General features: G+C 36.7%; 1 protein-coding gene across 6 annotated transcripts in view; it reads left to right on the top strand.

The window, feature by feature from the left end:
• klhl13 (kelch-like family member 13) overlaps positions 1-8,547 on the top strand; it is a 71,451-nt gene extending 62,904 nt beyond the window's left edge. For all 6 annotated transcript variants that reach the window (XM_055199750.2, XM_055199749.2, XM_055199753.2 and 3 more), the window contains one exon: positions 7,197-8,547. In XM_055199750.2, coding sequence (XP_055055725.1) covers positions 7,197-7,690 — 494 coding nt within the window. In that variant the 3' untranslated portion in view covers positions 7,691-8,547. The remainder of the gene's footprint in view (positions 1-7,196) is intronic.
• The last annotated feature ends 11,160 nt before the right edge of the window (positions 8,548-19,707 follow it).

Here is a 19,707-nt window from a genome sequence, read left to right as displayed (position 1 = left end):
TTACCATCATAAATCAAAATAGCTTCTTTTGTGTTCAACACAAGAAACACGAGGGTGAGTAAATGATGACAGGTTTTTAATTTTAGGTGAACTATCTGTGATTTCGGTTTCACTAATGACATTAGGGCTGCACGATTTGGGTCATTTTTCCTATTGCGGTTATTGATGCTAATATTGCGATGTGCGATTATACTAAATGGTATCATGAGTCAACTTCATGGGTTTTAAGGAAAATCCACACACAGTTTAGCTAAAATGTGTATTTGTAAAACTAGAAATGTTTTCGTATTGCCACGTGATGTAGCAACTGCTCAGTGTCAGTAAACCTAAATCCAAAATACCGCCATACAACAGACATAGAGGTTTTTTTAGCTACCAGATCACTGTCAACCTCCTCTGCATCCATCTTCGCTCTGGTATAAGTAACGACGCACACCACACACGTGCATGCCACACGTGCACTGCCTTTTTTGTTTGTTTTTCTTTCTTTTTTTAAACGGCAAGGAAAATCATCATCATTGTTATCAGAACGTTTGTGTTAACAAGTCCACACATTTATTTTTTGAATATAATTGCAACATTTTGCTGTCATATAATCACACAGGCTGACATCGCGATTGCGATGCGATTAATTGTGCAGCACTAAATGACATCAAACTGAATTGCAGTTTTTCAAGATATCGTTTACAACACTCCCCACCCTCCATGGTCAGCAAACACTGTATTCCTGACCTAAATTTGTGCTTCTGAGTTTGGTTCCAATGTTGCTTTGCAAAGCTGGCCAGGTTGCTTAAAGAAACAGGAATGATTTGATAGTGCCTTATAAATGTATAGCTTATATGAAGAGTTTCGTTGCAAAACGAGATAAATCAATTTTTTAACATTTTTGTCAAAACATGTTTATTATTATGTTATCATGTTATTATTTTGTTTTATGGTGCTACGTTGCTGTATTTTTTAAGTTATGAAGGTTTAAATCAAAACAAACCAACTGCAGTTGCATTGAAATTAATTGGAATGCACAACCAAAAAACAAGATTTCTGAACAATTAAAAAAAAACGGTGGTTATCTCGTTTTGCAACAAAACTCTTCATATATAGTTATAGTTATGCATATTTACCTGCAATGGAAGAAAGCATTTTAACATTACAAAACTACAGTGAAAATATCCTCATATCCTCACGCTCACCTTCAAACACATTTTCACACATCTTTAAGCTGTTATGGTGTGACTGATTGGAAGTGAAATATCTCGAGAGAGTTTCTCACGAAAGTACACACGTACTGATCTTCAAACTGAAAGATATTGGCCTCCTATCTGAATAAAGGAAGAGACACGCACACAACCCTGTGCACTATTGTTGCTGTAACATGTTCACTTCACTGGATTGCATCTCAATTCGTGCATTATGGAGATGATGAGTCCTCTTTGAGAGAGCGAGAAAAAAGAGAGAGAGAGAAAGAGATGATTGGTCGATATGATAGTGAGAGGATAGATACAGTGATAACATGAATCAGAGGAGTGTGCTTTTGTGTGATAATGTACATTGATGTAGGAGGGGTGTGATTTCTCTCACACAGAGATATATTGATGCTCAAGGTTGTCTTTTGCTACCACACGCACACATACATTAACAAGGATACAGGAAGCTCTCCACACTTACGCATTCACACTTGCGTGAGTGTGAAACAGCTGACTCTCATTCAACCCTCCAGCAACCTCTAAATAACATTCAGAACTGCTTAACCTGATACACGAGCTCCATATATTAAGGAGAATTGCTGTAGGCAGAAATGTTGTGTGCAGGTTTTCAAATACACTCAGACTCCATTCACTATTGTTATAACCTACAGCATCATTTTACAAAATCCCAAGCCTTTTTTTGATAGTTATCCTCTAATATTAGATTACTTGCTTGGAGATACCAAGTGATGATGACGTGAAATAAAATTTAATTGACTTAATACATTCTTAAACTTTGTTACATCATCAGTTTACATTTTCTGCATTCATATTTAAATGAATAAAATGTGAGCGTCTGTGAAAACCCAGCTTAAGTAATTTTGTGATTTAGTGTTTTTTAAAGGCACACCATGGAACTTTTTGGCCACTAGGGGGTGCTAGACATGTATTTTTCACGCCTAGCGCCCCTTGAGGCCACAAGCGCCACAGCACTGTCGCAAAGGAAAGGAACTGGCCAACCTTAAAACTAAACTAAAAACTAAACATTTAAAACCCTAAATGATCAACATTTTGAGACAACAGGGAGAAACGCAGTCTTTCTGATGAGGAACTCGTCGTGGCAGAAGCCATTTCTCAATCTGAAGGTTGCAGCCTCTGGATGTCGTATTTCTAAGCTGCATACGTCATCAAGACTGTCTTATTTCAGAATATTAACAATGATAAAGTTGACTATTATACTTAGTTAATCGTAAATTGTTGCAGTATGCTTATGACTTGCGAATGTAATGCTCAGTTTACCTTAATAAACCAGGCTTGATGACGTATGCAGCCTGCATATTTGACCTCCGGAGGCTGCAGCCTTCCAATTGAGCAACGACCAGAAGTATTTCCTTGCCTTTTTCGAAACAAATATTGTTGCATCGTCTCTCTCTCCCTCGCCACCAGGATTTTCCGCAATGGCGCTCGTTTTTCCTCTCTTTTGTGTGAAAATTGTCGCTCCAAATCCAATAAACCGATGTGTTTAGGCAAAGAGTTTAGGTCTGCCGCTTTGTAATACGTCATGCGAGTGACAGCGAAACGCAGCAAATGAGGAAGAGAGAAGAGTGAAACGCTCAGATCTGATTGGTGCATGAATAGGGTTTGGTTTTACACTGTGAGCAAGTTTGACTGCTGTAGCATCCTGGATTGTAATGTAAATACCATAGACACAGTAAAAGAAAGGTAAAAATGTGAACACAGCATCTGAATACAGGGAACACTATATGCAAGATAATCGCCGTCATTTATAAAGAAGATCGCATTTATGTATGAATCAAGATCGTGAGTTTAGATAAAAAATTGCCTTAAAGGGGAATCAAACCCGGGTCACGCGTGTCATAGGTCCATGACACTAACACGGTACCACAGAGTCATATAATAGAAGTTGCTCTCTACACTCCTTAAGTAGCCAACAGCAAAATTCACGTTAAAACAAATTGTGTGGAGGAAGTGACGTATGCCATAAAGCAGTCGAATTTTGTAGTTTTTTTGTGCTCTGGTTACTACCAGAAACCCTAAGTTTTAAAATACGAGTAAAAGTGATACAGACCCCGTCAGGCTATGGTAGACATGTCATTCAACCTATTTAAAGTCAATGTACTATCACAAGGTTCTTGAAAATTATGAAGGTTGAAAAATTACATGGTGTCGCTTTAAATAATTGTACTTAATATAAAAGCATTCTGTGAAAATTTAATCTTGAACATTTTAATATTGACTGAGTAAAGCCATGTCAACGATTGAAATCAAGAAATTAAATTTTGATGCCTCATAGCTCTTAAGTAGATTGAGACTTTAGCCTGGATTTCACAGACAGGCTTACAAATATGATCCAGTCATAAAGAAAAACAACAAAAATGTGATCAGAAAAGTAAATTAGTTGCTCCAAATAAAATTAAAATCCTTTTTTTACTAATGTGGATGTTAGTGTGAAAAACTATATTGATGACATTGCAGAAGTGTCAGGTGCTGTCTGAGGTGTGAGATCATTATTGTTAAATCTGATAATAGTTACAGAACATTGAAATTCCAAAGACGTATTGACAACATTCAGTGTTGATTTGTTGTTTTCAAACTGCACTAATTAAACAAAATATTATTTTCTATTGTCACCCCTCCTCCTTTCATCTCACTGTGTTTGCCTCGTGCATTGTGTGTTTATTCATGTTTAGGTCTTTTACTGGTGATGAGAACACACACACATCACATTTTAACACCTCTTTTTCTTTTTCATCCACACTCTTTCTTCATTACTCTGAAGTATTTTTGGAACTGCTGATCCTTTTGTTTTTACACTGGTGTTCATTCTCTCTCTCTCTCTCTCTCTCTCTCTCTCTCTCTCTCTCTCTCTCAGTTATATAGGGCATAAATTATTTGCCATTTAAGCGCTGCACTCACATTGACTCTTCATTTTATTTTATTTAATTTTTTTGCAGTTGTTCTTTTTATTTGCTGCCTTCTGAAAAGGTTATAACCAAGTAAATCCACATTTAATCTAAATGTTTTTCTAAATCTCAAACATGTTACATCACTTCTCATTGTCTTTTTCTTATTTCACATCTTCCCATCTTTTTCTCATTGACTTCACATTCACTTTGAACTGTCTTTTATTTCGTGATGGTGTCTTATTTCAGGAGAAATGAGAGATGCAGGCAAAAAGCTGTCGTGTGTGAAGTGTGAGGGATGTGTATGTATGGGTGTATGACTCAACATTCAGTTTTTTTAGTAAAGAGAGGGGTGGATAGAGAGATAGAGGCCATAAATAGGAGGGAAGAAGAGAGGGAGGGTCTGGTTGGCTGATGCCCAGGTGCCCGATGGGATAGTTCTCTTTATTTTCAGCCTTCCCTGTAGACATGTCCTGTTTTCTTTTTCGGCTTAGTTTGTGTGCGTGTGCGTGTGTGCGTGTGTGTGTGTGTGTGTGTGTGTGTGTGTGTGTGTGTGTGTGTGTGTGTGTGTGTGTGTGTGTGTGCGTGCGTGTGGGTAGACAATGAGAAAGTTGTACATGTTTTTATATGTATATCTAACGCCCTGTTTACACCTAGTAGTGGTGTAGGAAGAGTGAATGAAATATGCTATAACCTAAGGACGTATTGTAGTGTTTTCAGTTATTTTTGATTTAGTACATCTGTTAAAGGAGCATTTTACCCATAGAAACATTTATCTTCATTGAAAGTGCCTCATATTTGTAGTCGAAATGTAACATACATTTCGAATTTGGGGCCTATTTGATCGAGAAAGGGGTGTTTGTAGTCTCACCCCCTCAACAAAGATATTGGACTTCCTGCTTTCAATGATGCAAAATGATGATTTTTACATCATCGAAAGAAGGAAGTGCAAAACTGAAATCTGTATTTCTACTCTCTCAGCGGCAACTAAGGAAATGATGCACGACCATTCAAAAACATGACTGGGGTTCTGACTATACAAAACTTAATGCAAATGGGTGAAGTGTCCCTTTAAGTGAACTTCAAATGTGCTTGCTTCACATGATCTGTTGTTCAATTAAAATTTATTTCTATATCGCTTTTTACAATTTTGCATTGTAGCAGATACGCTTTACAGCAGATGCATATATTAGTATAGGCAGTATAGACATATGCAAAAGTAAGGGAGGTATTTGCATAATACATGTACATTAGCATCATCAATAAAAAACAATAGTATGATGGTTGAATGGGACCGTTATATTAAAGGTGGAGTGCATGATTTTAGAAAAACACTTTGGAAAAGGGAATCGGGTCGAGTACCAAAACACATTTGTAGCCATCAGCAGTAAGGGGCGTGTCTACTAACCAACATCGTTGCCTGGGTTGCGTATGTGTGGGGCGGGTCTATTAAAAAAAGGTCCAGATTCTATTGGGGACAGGGCGTGTTTGTTTAGGTGATTTCAGATATCAACATTGGCTTTGAAAAATCATGCACCCACCTTTATCAAACAAGCATATATATATATGCATATTGACTTGTCTTGGTCACTGTTGGAGGTAACACATTACAAGTAACGTGCATTACGTAATAATATTACTTTTCTGAAGTAATGAGTAAAGTAACGCATTACTTTATAAATGTACAAATTAATATTTGAGTTACTTTTTAAAAAGTAATGAGTTACTTTTCAATTTAAATAATTAGATGTATAAAATCAATATACTGCATTAAACTGAATGTATTAATGTAGAATTACACACTGAACAGTTTCAGTCAAAAATGGAGATGGCAGACCAGAGCTTGACATTTTTGCAATGGAAATATGCAATTTCTGAATGCAGAACTTCTAAGTCATAAAAACACCTGCAAAGTAAGAAAAAGTAACGCAAAAGTAACTTAAAAGTAATGTAAGCATTACTTTCCATGAAAAGTAACTAAGGGTGTTTTCACATATACACTGTTTAGGTCGGCCCAAATGACGTGTCGCTCCGAGTACGGTTCGTTTGGGTCAGTGTGAACACGACAGCCGCACTTGGGTGCGCACTAAACGACCGCTCCGAGACCGCTCTAAACAGGTGGTCTCGGAGCGGCTGTCGCCGAACTCTGGGGCGACCCACCTGTGGTGTGAACACTGCTGGACCTCGGGCCGAACCAAATACAGGAAGTTCTCCACATGTTTGAGCCACTGGGCTTCCGTTGTGACATGAGCCGGGTGTTATATTGTGGGTAAACAACAAACAAGCCAATCCTGGTCCGTTGCAGAGATTCGCTGTCTCCTTTACGTTTGAGCTGATGATTTTATAAATGCATAGCTGTCCTCCACACACAAATAGTGACATTACGGGCTTTTTAGCAAACGGCTCTGTGAGAAAGGCTTTAATAGAACAGCTACGCAAATTTCGCGTTAAAGCAAAGAAACTTCGCAAAGACGTGCATCGTTTATCTCCACATCTTGATAGCTGCGCTCTTCCTGTCAGGCTGGTTGTCGTGGAAACGTGGGGGTGGTCATGAGATGGTGAGAGCTGTCAGAGACCAATGACAGTGCTGACCGTTGTCACATGGTGTACGGTGCGGCATTTCGAGTACAGTAAAAAAAATAATATGTGAACACGGACCGCATTAACTGAAAAATGATACAATGTATTTTGGTGCGCACCAACATATGTGAAAACACACTAAGTAATGCAATAAGTTAATTTTTTAACTTATTATTTGAATGCATTACTTTTAAAAGTAACTTACCCCAACACTGGTCTTGGTATGTATGCATTTCTTCCAAATTTTTCCAAAATGGTGCAGTTAATTTTGTTTTATGTCAAATGTAACCAGCAAAGTGTAAAGCCATTGTTTGAAAGCAGTGCTTTATTGTACTGGTGGTAGGTAAGCAATATTTTACTGTCATCAGAATTTACATTACAAAAGCAGTTATGACAACCTCAAAATGTGTTTTGAGTAATCACAAAACTTGATACCAGCTGTAAACAGTGTCTAATGCTTCCTGGCCTTTTAAAAAAATGTCATCTCTTCCTATACTTTGTCGTACAGGTGGAATAACTCACGACACCTTCCAGAAAGAGCTGATGTGTTTTGACCCAGACGCTGATAAGTGGACTCAAAAAGCTCCTATGACGACGGTGCGTGGCTTACACTGCATGTGCACCGTCGGCGACCGTCTCTACGTCATCGGCGGGAACCACTTCCGGGGCACCAGCGACTATGACGATGTACTGAGCTGTGAGTACTATAGCCCCACCCTTGACTTGTGGACACCAATCGCGGCCATGCTCCGCGGGCAAAGCGACGTGGGCGTGGCCGTATTCGAGAATAAAATCTATGTGGTGGGCGGGTACTCGTGGAACAACCGCTGCATGGTGGAGATTGTACAGAAGTATGACCCAGAGAAAGACGAGTGGCATAAAGTATTCGATCTGCCAGAGTCCCTCGGTGGCATCAGGGCCTGCACACTGACCGTGTTCCCCCCTGAGGACCTCTCGCTTGCCGGATCACCAAATCGAGAGTCTCCGCTCTCTGCTCCTTGAGAATGGATGGAGAGAGAGTGAGAGAGATGGAAGAATTAAAGGGTCGATCGCATTGAAGGACGAATGGATGGATGGATTGACGGACAGATAAATGAATAGATGAAGCTCCAATCCAATTGGTCTCTCTCGTTCTCCCTCTCTCTCTCTCTCACACTCTCTCTCTCTCTTACTGTTTCTTTTCCCACAGGATAAAGACAATGTTTGCACTCCCCACTGATATACGTCTCAATGGTGTCTGTGGTGAAACCCCTCTCCCTTCCCTTAATTCCACTTCTCTTCCTCATCCCCCATGTCCTTTTGGAAGCTGATGCCCCTTTTCCTTATTTGCTTTGCGATGAGAAAGAAAACTGGAACTAATCCAACGGTTGGGCATAATTACATCTTAACATTGCATTTTGGGATTTGTTTTGTGTCTTTTGGCAGGAATAACATTAACTTGAAAAACAAATGACTTTGCAATTCAACTTTTCTACCTGAGTCTCCAGAGTTATGCTATGAAGACGTTTCCCCAGTCCCACCTATTCTGAGGTCCCCTATCCCCTCTTTGTCTCTCTCTCTCTCTCTCTCTCTCTCTCTCTCTCTCTCTCTCTCTCTCTGCATTATGACTGCCCTGTTTTCTTATTTCTATCCATTCTCATCCTACTTTTCATTTACACTCATCTTTTTACCTTCATTCTCTCTCAGGGGGTTAGTTGACCTTTGACCACAGGATGAGGAAGCAGTTTTAAACTCAGGGGTTGGCCTCCCCCATCCCTCCCCTCTCTAACTGATATCAATTCTCTACTCCTGCTGTTGTTATGAAGCATTAACAGAATTGTGTTTTCTAAATTTAATAAAGATTTTGAGACAAAAATCTATTTTGTCTGGTTTGATTTGCATATTTTTTGCCTTTAGCAGTCAGCATATTATGCTGTTTTGTTGTGAATGTCATATTCATAACATGGTGCAGCCTCAAGTTCAGTATTACTTAAAAATGATGGCTACATGATAAAATACTAGATTTATAGGTTCATAACAATTAACATTGATGAGCAAAATCATTCTTCTAGCAGAAGGATGACATTTATAGTTTCTTACCTGAAACCATCCTGACTTTTATGATACTGCGGAGAGCTATGTTAACAGATGGTTTGTGTCGTAGCTTTTTTGTGTGTATTTTAAAGCTGAATGGACCATTCGAGATCTAGGACCAGAAGTACGGCTGGAATTAGAAGAGCCTGGCTTGTTATGAGGTTTAAATGAACTCAATGCAGTCCCCATTACTATGACCAAAAGTAAGTACATTGTATGAACAAATGAGACACTACGTGAATGTACATAGAATGACAGCCTTTAGTTTAAGTTCCATTTGTTGCTTTTAATGGCTTTTATTTTGTTGCATATAGGTCACTGTTTAAATAGACACACACCACTTCTTTTTAAAAATATGCTTATTTTCCAGCTCCCCTAGAGTTAAACATTTGATTCTTACCGTTTTGGAATCCATTCAGTTGATCTCTGGGTTTGGCGCTAGCACTTTTAGCATAGCTTAGCTTAGCACAATCCATTGAATCTGATTAGACCATTAGCATCGCGCTCAAAAATGACCAAAGAGTTGCGATATTTTTCCTATTTAAAACTTGACTCTTCTGTAGTTACATTGTGTACTAAGACCGACAGAAAATTAAAAGTTGCGATTTTCTAGACCGATATGGCTAGGAACTATACTATCATTCTGGCGAAATAATCAAGGACTTTGCTGCTGTAACATGGCTGCAGCAGGCGCAATGATATTACGCAGTGCTCAAAAATAGTGCCCTGTTATTGAAAGTTACCAAGGGGACTATTTTCGGACTTAGTACACGATGTAACTACAGAAGAGTCACGTTTTAAAGAAAAAATATTGAAACTATTTGATTATTTTGAGTGTGATGCTAATGGTCTTAATCAGATTCAATGGATTGTGCTAAGCTATGCTAAAAGTGGTACCACCAGACCCGGAGATCAGCTTGAATGGATTCCAAAACGGTAAAAATCAAATGTCAAACTCTAGGGGAGCTGGAAAACGAGCATATTTTCATAAAAAGTGGAGTGTCCCTTTAAAGGATTAGTCCATTTTCTTAAACAAAAAATCCAGATAATTTACTCACTACCATGTCATCCAAAAAAATTGATGTCTTTCTTTGTTCAGTCGAGAAGAAATTTTATGTTTTTTTTGGAAAACATTGCAGGATTTTTTCTCATTTTAATGGACTTTAATAGAGCCCAACACTTAATACTTAACTCAACAACTAACAATTTTTCAACGGAGTTTCAAAGGACCCCAAACGATCCCCAACGAGGCATAAGGGTCCCATCCAGCGAAACGATTGTCATTCTTGACAAGAAAAATAAAAAACACGCCCCTCCAAACCACAACTTCCCGTCCAGGTCCGGTCATGATGCGCCAGCGCGACCCCACGCAATACATCATCACTTCAAGAGGTCACAGAGGACGAACGCGAAACTCTGCCCCAGTGTTTACAAGTGTGTTGAAAGAGGACCGTTCCTACGTTGTTGTATGTCAACTGATACTAATTAATGTCTTTGTGTCAGTTTATTGTTTACAATGGTCCGCAAATGTGTGTTTTATATATGTAACAAGTGACCTCTCTACGTCACTTTGCATTTATGTAAGTTCACGCTGGCGTATCACAGGATCGGACCCAGACGAGAAGCTGTGGTTCAAAAGTGCACATTTTTCATTTCTCCTGTCAAACATGACAACCGTTTTGCTAGATAAGACCCTTATGCCTCGTTTGGGATCGTTTAGAGTCCTTTGAAACGTTGAAAAAAACTGTTAAGTGTTGAGATAAGTATTAAATGTTGGGCTCTATTAAAATCCATTAAAAAAAAACATAATCTCTCAACTGAACAAAGAAAGACATCAACATTTTGGATGACATGGTGGTGAGTAAATTAACTGGATTTTTCTTTTAAGAAAATGGACTAATCCTTTAATCATATTTTGTCTAACAAAACTCTTGACTTTTTAAATATATATGCAAATGTTATCTCTCTAAAACAGGTGTGAACCTTAGTTTGTCTTTCTTAGTGCTGGCCAGATTGCCGAACTGACTCACAATATGTGTGTGTTGTAGGGCCTCTGGATGAGACATATGGTCCCTAATCTATTACAACTTAAATAAAGGCTCAATGCTTGTCCTGCCGTCATTCCATGACCCTGTGAGACAAATGCACATCGTTTATTTCTTAAAAACTGTTGACAATAGAGCGCCATTGTGTAGTTATTTAACTTAGTGAGTGAATAGCGAGTTAGTGTGACAGTGAGTGTTTATCTGCCTGACATGTTTGGGGACCGTTTGGTCCAGTTGGTGTTTTGGCTCAGGGCAACAGCAGTTAGTCTTATTCACATTAATGCCTCATGGGATAACAGTAGTAAGTGCAGGGTCAAAGCCAGGTGACCACAGATGAGCATTGCAGATGAGTGTGTGTGGATGTGTTAGATCAAGAACAGTCACTGAAGAATTTTATAGATTTATATTTATGTAGGATGATTTTAGGTAGAAATCAGTAAAAAATTATTTAAAGAGCAACTTTTTCATCGCTAAAAACAATGTTATTTTGTGTATTTGGTATAATACAATGTGTTCGTGTAGTTTATGGTTAAAAACACATTATTTTCCACATACAGTACATTTTTGTAGCTCCAGATTTCACTCTCTTCCTGAAACGCACGGATTTGAAAAGCTCTGTGTCCTGATTGGCCAACTAATCTGTATGTTGTGATTGGCCTGAATACCTCTGACGGAAATGTGACGCTCCTTACCATGTTTGAAAGATTCAGTCACAATGCAATGCTAACTTACAGGCTGTGAGTCAAAGTGGGAGGAATTACGATAATGTAGGTCTTCCCAACATCACCAATCCCAAGAAGTAAACTGTTGCCTACAATCTGTGCGTTTGTTGTAGTCCAAGAAAAGAGATTTACGTTGGAGACGATAATTCGTGTCATTGTTTACTTTGGGGTTTGTACCTTTTGCATATCGTTAACATGTATTAATACACACTTACACACCAAAAGAAATGTGAAATCGTGAATCGGACAATATGTGCTCTTTAAAGATGGGTTTTCACAGTCAGGGTCAAATATATTTTTTCTTTTAACCCAAGGGTCTTAATCTTGTTAAGTAACGGCCACCAGCACAATACAACTTGGATGTCTGATGCACTCATTTTGTCTTGCAGTCTTTAGCATTGATCTAAAGAGTTTCATCAAGCATGTCAGATTGAAGGAACTAATTGGAACTAACTGACGAATTTTTGTACAGGGTTGAAAAGCACCAATTCAGCCAGACAAGAGCAGTAGATCATTTCAGAAAAGGAATGGACTAAAAGTAGTTACAACAAATATCCATGCACAGAAGAGTGTAAAAGATGCATATATCTCTTCTCACACTTTCTCACATACAGCATCTGTAGTCATGCGTGTGCAACCTTGTCCTGATGTTCTGCTTGTGTCTGGCTGCCTGAGTTCTATTGTCTTCTTTACAGACTGCAGTATTTAAAATCACCATTGTTTATTCTCACTGCCCACACCTGGGTCTAGATTTATACTTATACACGTCATTGCTGTCTGGCACTGAAACATATGCTAGCAAACAGCCAACACCAATGATACCTAGTGTTCAAGTGTTAGGAATAGTTGGGAACTGAAAATAACAGTTGTGACTCAGTCTTTGAAAACTCATCTAAAGTCTTTTTTGTGACTTACTGTTTTTTTTTTTTTACATAATAACATCCTACATAATGTAAAGAACATTCTGTAAAATATAACCTTGATTTTAATATTAAGAGTATGTCAAAGATTAATATTAATTTAATTAAATTGACACATTTCAGCACTGTCAGCAAAAAGGTACAAAACTTTACATTTTCCATCTTGGGGGACTCTCAAATCTTCATTTTTGTACTTTTAACACATTGAAATGTACATTTCTGTACAATAGTATACCCTATCGACAGATTTTGTACCTTTTAAAGACCAATTTTGTACCAGTTAAATTTTAGGGGTACAAAACATTTAATTCCAAGGTATATACGTGCTTATGGTACAGTAATACCCAAAAAGGTACAACATCGTATTATGACCTGTAAAGGGGACAAAACTAAACCTTGGGGTACAACCCCAGCGACAGAAAATGTACAGTTTCTACATTTTTCTGAGCCTGATTTTCACAAACATGGTAAGCGTCGCCATCCCGAATACGGGACACCTAGTTTGCATTAATATTGTTGATGTAAATTTTAATCTATCACTACAAACTATATATCGTTGGAAAGGTCTAAGCCTCCAGAATAGACATTTCCACAGTGTTTTATAAAATAAATTATGTATGGAGAGTAATTGATTCATTTATGAAGAGACTGTGCCTCAAAACATTTATTTCCTGCTAAATGTCAATGTCCCACCAGCAGGACGCCCACATTTACTTCAATGTTTGCATATGAATTCTTATCTAATCATGACAAACTGTATATTGTTTGAAAGCTCCAAGAGTGTAGACTTAACTCAATAGGGTGGGGTGATGCTTAAAGGGTTAAATTTCTGTAATTACATACAGCAGTCCATGATATACATTAGAACATGTTTATATCAGGTTTGTATGGGTGGAAGGTTTTAATTTCCATAAACTTGCAACATTCGAATGTTGAGCCATATATGGGCCGCTGTGATCATTTTTGAAGCTTGAGAGTCTAATTCAGGGGTCTCCAACCTTTTTGTGAGCTTTGAAAAAGGGAGTCGGGCCGAGTACCAAAACACACTTGTGGCCAATCAACAGTAAGTGGTGTCTACTAACCGACATCGTTGCCTTGGTGGCATATGTGTGGGGGGGCGGGTCTATCAAAAGAAGGTCCAGATTCTATTGGGGTAGGGGTGTGTTTGTTTAGATGATTTAAAATGTCAACATTGGCTTACAGAGATCATGCACCCCGCCTTTAACATACATAAAGAAACCAAGCTAATATAAAAATACCGTATGTAATAAATAAATATTAAAATTGAGACTATTAACAGAATGTGCTTTGGCGGGCAACTCACAGACTCCCCGCGGGCACCATGTTGGAGACCACTGGTCTAACTCGTATCCATGTATGGAGAAGCAGTGTGAATATTAGGCTGGATTATAGCAGTTAAAAAGCAGGTGACAAAAAGATTGCATGCAATGTACTGTACCTGCGAAGCAGAAGACACTGTTTTATCATTAATAATGAATGATGTGATGAATTATTAATTGAATTATTCTGAATGGATGATGTTATGTGTCACTGTCAGGCCAAGGGTCTATAATCTGGAGGTGATGATATGGATTTGAAAAGCTCTGTGATTGGTAGGATGATAATATATCAGGCATGAAATAGAGTTCGGTTTTAACCTTTAATTTCTTGCTAATAAGATTCAGGTGCTGTGACCTCAAATGTGTGTAATGTAAATCAGCCAAGGTCAAAGAAGGCAATGATAAATGGTATTACTGTCTGAATGCTGTTGTTCCTCATGAATGATTATTATAGTGATTTTTTTGTCTAGATAGAACCTGCGTTTGTAGTCAGGCATGAATATGTGCTAATGTGTTGAATATAATTATGTCTGAGCAGATCTCACAGCTGGCCACGTGTCAAAGGGATAGTTCACCCAAAAATGAAAATTCTGTCAACGTACTCACCCTAATGTTGTTTTATACCTGTGTGAATTTAAAAAATTCTGTTGAACACAAAAAGACATTTTTGTCGAGATAAATGATAGTAGGCACACAGTTCACTGTACCCATTGACTTCCATAGTATTTGTTTTTCTACTATGAAAGTCAATGGGTATTGTTAACTGTGAGGCTACAATGATTTCTCAAAATATCTTCTTTTGTGTTCAACAGAAGAACGAAACGTGAACAACCGGAGTGTGAGTAAATAATGATTTTAATTTTTGAAACTGAACAGATTTTTTCATCCTTACACTTAGAGTGGGGAATGATAAATTATTGCCCAATTTAAATGCTAAGCATCTGTGTGAATTTCTATTAAGCTGTTATTGATCCTGTCACCCACCCCCCGGCCAGACTTGAAATATGTTTGATATCAAACTTCTAAATCAACTAAATGTTTTCTATGGACCAGGTCAAGTTTCTCTAGACTCTTTATTGTAATAACAGTTAATGTGCTCCATTCTGTTTCATTTCAATATAGAAAGCAACTGTCCCAGAATTTTCACTTAAAGGTGCAGAGTGTACATTTTAGCGGCATCTAGTGGTGAGGTTGCGAATTGCAACCAACGGCTTAGTCCACTACTCACCCCTCGCTTTTGAAACACATAGAGAAGCTACGGTAGCCACCACCGGACAAACATGTCATCGTCTGAGACAACTTAGTAAACAAATTGTCCGTTAAGGGCTTCTGTAGAAAAATGGTGGCACAAAATGGCAACTTCCATGTAAGGGGACCCTCGGCGTATGTAGATAAAAACATCTCATTCTAAGGTAATAAACACATAACAGTTCATTATGAAAGGTCTTTATACACCCCTGATAATATAGTTTTGTAGATGCATTTCTGTCAAGAGATCCTTCTAAAAATTACACACTGCACCTTTAAAGAGCAAATAACAATTTTGAACTAATTTGTGTTTTTAATAGATTACTTTTTGCGTTCAAACATAGATCCAAAAGAGATTTTGAGTTTCTGTAACATACACCCCTTTATTAAAAAATATTGTGCACCCCCCCCCCCCCCCATTTCTTTCTGTCATCCTTAAGTGTCAACATGTCACAAAGAGAGTTATTGTCAACAAAACACATTTATATTTAATTTCTTTGACCTTTTTCCACCAGAAGCTCCACTGACTCAAAATCAACCCAAATTTATGTTTGTGTGAGTACAGGCTATCAGTTTAAAATGTATAATTTTAATTCTAAGAATATATGTTGGGAAACCGCTCCAAAGCACAGCTGTTTTTTAAATATATGTGAGCCTCTCTGTAAAATCCAATGGTAAACTCTAATTTTCTAATTTTTTTCATTTTACATTTATGGATTTGGTAAACACTTTTCTCCAAAGCGACTTACAGTGCATTACATGTTTACAAGGTACACATTTTATCACTATGTGTGTTTCTTAGGGAATAAACCCATGTCCTTTTGTGATGCTAACACAATGCTCTGTGCAATGATCTACCAATTGAGCACCAACGTTTATTTAAGTCATTTATTTCAATCTGATATTTGTTTCTTGAAAGTCTAATATGTCACAAGGCTCGCCACACACACATTTCTGTTTCTCCATAATTTTCTCGTTTTTTCGATGTCTGTAAAACTAGTGTGGACATATCTACTGTACATGGCCATATTATGATGATGGGATGGTGTGGCCCTTGGGTTTCTAATGGTATGGAGCCTCTAAAGTAGGTGACAACACTTGGGATTAATGTGCATCATCATCAGCAAATAAATAACACTGAAATTTTTTTCAGTGCTTACTTCACTTTTTTGCCGTTATTAACCAATAGGTCCCAATGACTTTTTAGTGGATGTATGAAGTTCACCACAATTGTAGTTCACGTTAACTGTATACTAGACATATTTTAAACATTTTGCAAACCTTTTCACTTGAAATTGTTTTGGTTGAAAAGTGTAACAATGCAATGTCATTCATACGTTTTAGGTGTGGTGTAAGTGTTTCAATGAGATGACTAGCATTCTTAGAACAAGTTATTAGAAACAGGTAGAGTGAGAGATGTTGTTGTTTCAGATGCCTGTAATGTAATTATAACTATATGCCTGTCATGCTCTCACTAAAGAAGAGAAGAGAACTGAAGTGAAAACGGATATTTTGCCCTGGGTGTGTTGACTACAAAGGTGTGATACAAATATGTCATGACATGTGACATGAAAGTTTACATCATTTGAGACCATGATCAACTCTGACACACAAATACTGTTTAGAGTTAAAATTGTTGCAAGTATAGACAGCTTTTGTAAACTAAACACAACTTCCATAAAATCAATAACAACAGAGTCATTTCACAGTAGTTTATTTCTGATAACAAGGGAAATAAGCGACAAGTAAATTATCTTTTGTTTATATATCATATACGTGTATCAACAATTACATTATAGTGCTGCCTCACGATTAATCGCGACTAATCATTTGCAGAATAAAAGTTTTTGTTTACATAATATATGTGGGTGTACTGTGTATAATAATTATGTATAAATAAATATGTACACATGCATGTATAATTTAAAGAAAAAAATATATTTATATATAAATATTAAACTTTATATACACATGCAAATATTTCTTAGATATATACATGCATGCATGTGTGTGTTTGTATTTATAAATAATTATTATACACAGTACACCCACATATATTATGTAAACAAAAACTTTTATTCTCCTAAATGATTAGTCACGACTAATCGTGAGGCAGCACTATTACATTATGATGTAAAATTAAAATATGTATATATATATATATATATATATATATGTATGTATGTATATATATATATATATATGTATGTATATATATATATGTATGTATGTATATATATATATATATATATATATATATATATGTATGTATATAGTGTTAGCTACAGGTTCTTAAGTTCTTGCCTGGATGCGAAACCTCTTCTCACAGTTGTGATCCATGCTCGTCGTCTCCCCTCATCTTTTGCAACCAAAACATTTTATTTTCTAAAAGGTGTATATTTTAGAGATCAGTTTAGCCACAAGCCAGATCGATAAATAAATAACGACCGGAAGTTTATTATACTTTGGTTCCGGTGTGTGTCCGATGAAACCGCCTATATAAGGCCCAGGACCGAATACCACTGTTGTGAACTTGTTTTGAAATCCTAAAGGCAGTATTTAAATTTTTTAAAGATTGTTTATGTGTGTTATTATTAAATCAAATAAAAATGACATTTTAGAAATAAATAAATAAATAATAAAAAAATTTGAAAATGCTTTGATTTATAGTTTCATTAAAAAAAAATCTGATTGGCTGTTACAGAGCCGATCACTCAAAGCACCCTGCTGTAGCTTAGTTGGCAGCCACCATGTGCCTGACAAAACTATGCTAAATTATTCATAGTCTGGAGACATGATGATGACTTGCACCATGAGTATGTAAAGTACTGCCAATAACTGAAAATTGCACAAAACCTGTGGTGTTTTTAATTAACTTATTACATTTTCTAAAATTGACACTCCACATCCAAATGTTATTTGAGGATTACTAACAGCAATGTGAACAATTTAAAGACAGCTTTCTTAAATTGATTAGAAGTTGGTTAAAAATTAAGATTTTTTTAAAGATGACTTTTAAACATTAATTACACTACCGTTCAAGGTCACTTATTCTTTTCATCATTTTTCCATATTTTAGAATAATAGTCAACTTATTAAAATTGTGGAATAACATTGAATAACTATGGAAACTAGGGTGTACAGAAATTATGTTGTACAAAGCCTTTTTTATATATATTGTTTTATTAGGATCCCCATTAGCGGCCCATTTAATGGCAGCTAATCTTCCTGGGGTCCTCTTTAAAATTATTCACAACAACATAAAATTACACAAAGCAATAACAACACAAATTACAATCAAGATAATTCAAACATTGCACTTACATTAAGAAAAAAACATTTGAAAGAACATGACAATTTCCAGCTGGCACTAGATCATTTGCAGCAATTACTGGGTTACTGTCCTCTTAAATTTGTATTTGTTCTGAATTCTGCATGATGAGACCGAAAGTCGATTCCAAATAGATATTGCTCTATAAAGTGATGTGCGTTTCAGAAAATTTGTCCTGGGAAGCGGAAGTTTTATGTCACCACCTAGTGCCTGCCTGGCGGCATATAGGTGTCCACTTCCTACAAAAACAAGCTGATATATAGATCCTTTGAGTTCGCAAAAATGTACATTTTGGCATTTTAACATACAGGTTATTGAGGTCTACAATGATATGCCTTGATGTTTATATATTCTGGGAGCCTGACTGCTTTTTTAAATTATTTAATCCAACAATTCAGTTAAATGACCCTAAAGTTGTTATATAGTCTATGTAATATATTTATAGAATTTAGATTATATTAAAGACTCATAAATACCTTTATTAGAAGCAGAAATAGCTGGTTTATCTATTATCTCTTACATTTCTTGCATTCTCTGCTATTTATATATAGATTTGGTAAAGGCAAAAGGGCAAAATATTATTAGCACAAAAATAATATATGCTAAAATGTATGCTTTTTAATTCAATTATCTGGCAATAAAATTGTTAAAGCATCCTTCAATGTTTGAGAAATCTAGAGAAAGTTGGCATGAATGTCTGCAGTGTGTTTCAGTCTAGTGTTTCTCTGTAGATCTTTCTTGTGTTTGCAGTGAGATGTTGATCATTAGCAGACAGTGCTGATATCAAATGAAGCAGAGAGTTAAACACGAACCATCTTCTTAACTAAATATTAAGTGACATCTGTTGACCAAACCATGAACTGCATGTTTAATTGCATGAACAGTAGGAGGCAGAAGAGGACAACATTTAAAACAACCTGTGGTCTCTGCAGCCTTAAAGGGATAGTTCACCCCAAAATGAAAAATCTGTTTACTCAACCTCATGCTCTTCTAAACCTATATGAGTTTCTTTCTTCTGTTGAAAACAAAAGAAGATATTTTGATAAATGATGGTAACCACACAGTTGGTGCCATTGACTTCCATAGTAAGAATAACAAATACTATTAAAATCTGTGGGTAACATTACTTGAGTGGTAAATATCGTATTAAAGAATTTCTAGAACATAAACATCAAAATAACTTTAGGAATAGGGAAATTTATCTTAATAGGTAGTAATTTTTTAATTAAATAAACAATATGTAAGATTGTGGCCAAAACTGGTACTGCAATCACACAACTGGTGGCCAGTACACAACATTACAACATAAACATCAGTTGAGGGCTGCAACTCCACTTTTT

The sequence above is a fragment of the Misgurnus anguillicaudatus genome, chromosome 22, assembly GCF_027580225.2.
Source record: "Misgurnus anguillicaudatus chromosome 22, ASM2758022v2, whole genome shotgun sequence".
NCBI classification, from domain to species: Eukaryota; Metazoa; Chordata; class Actinopteri; order Cypriniformes; family Cobitidae; genus Misgurnus; species Misgurnus anguillicaudatus.
The sequence above is the reverse complement of the archived record's forward strand: the minus strand, read 5'-3'. Positions and strand labels throughout refer to the sequence as shown.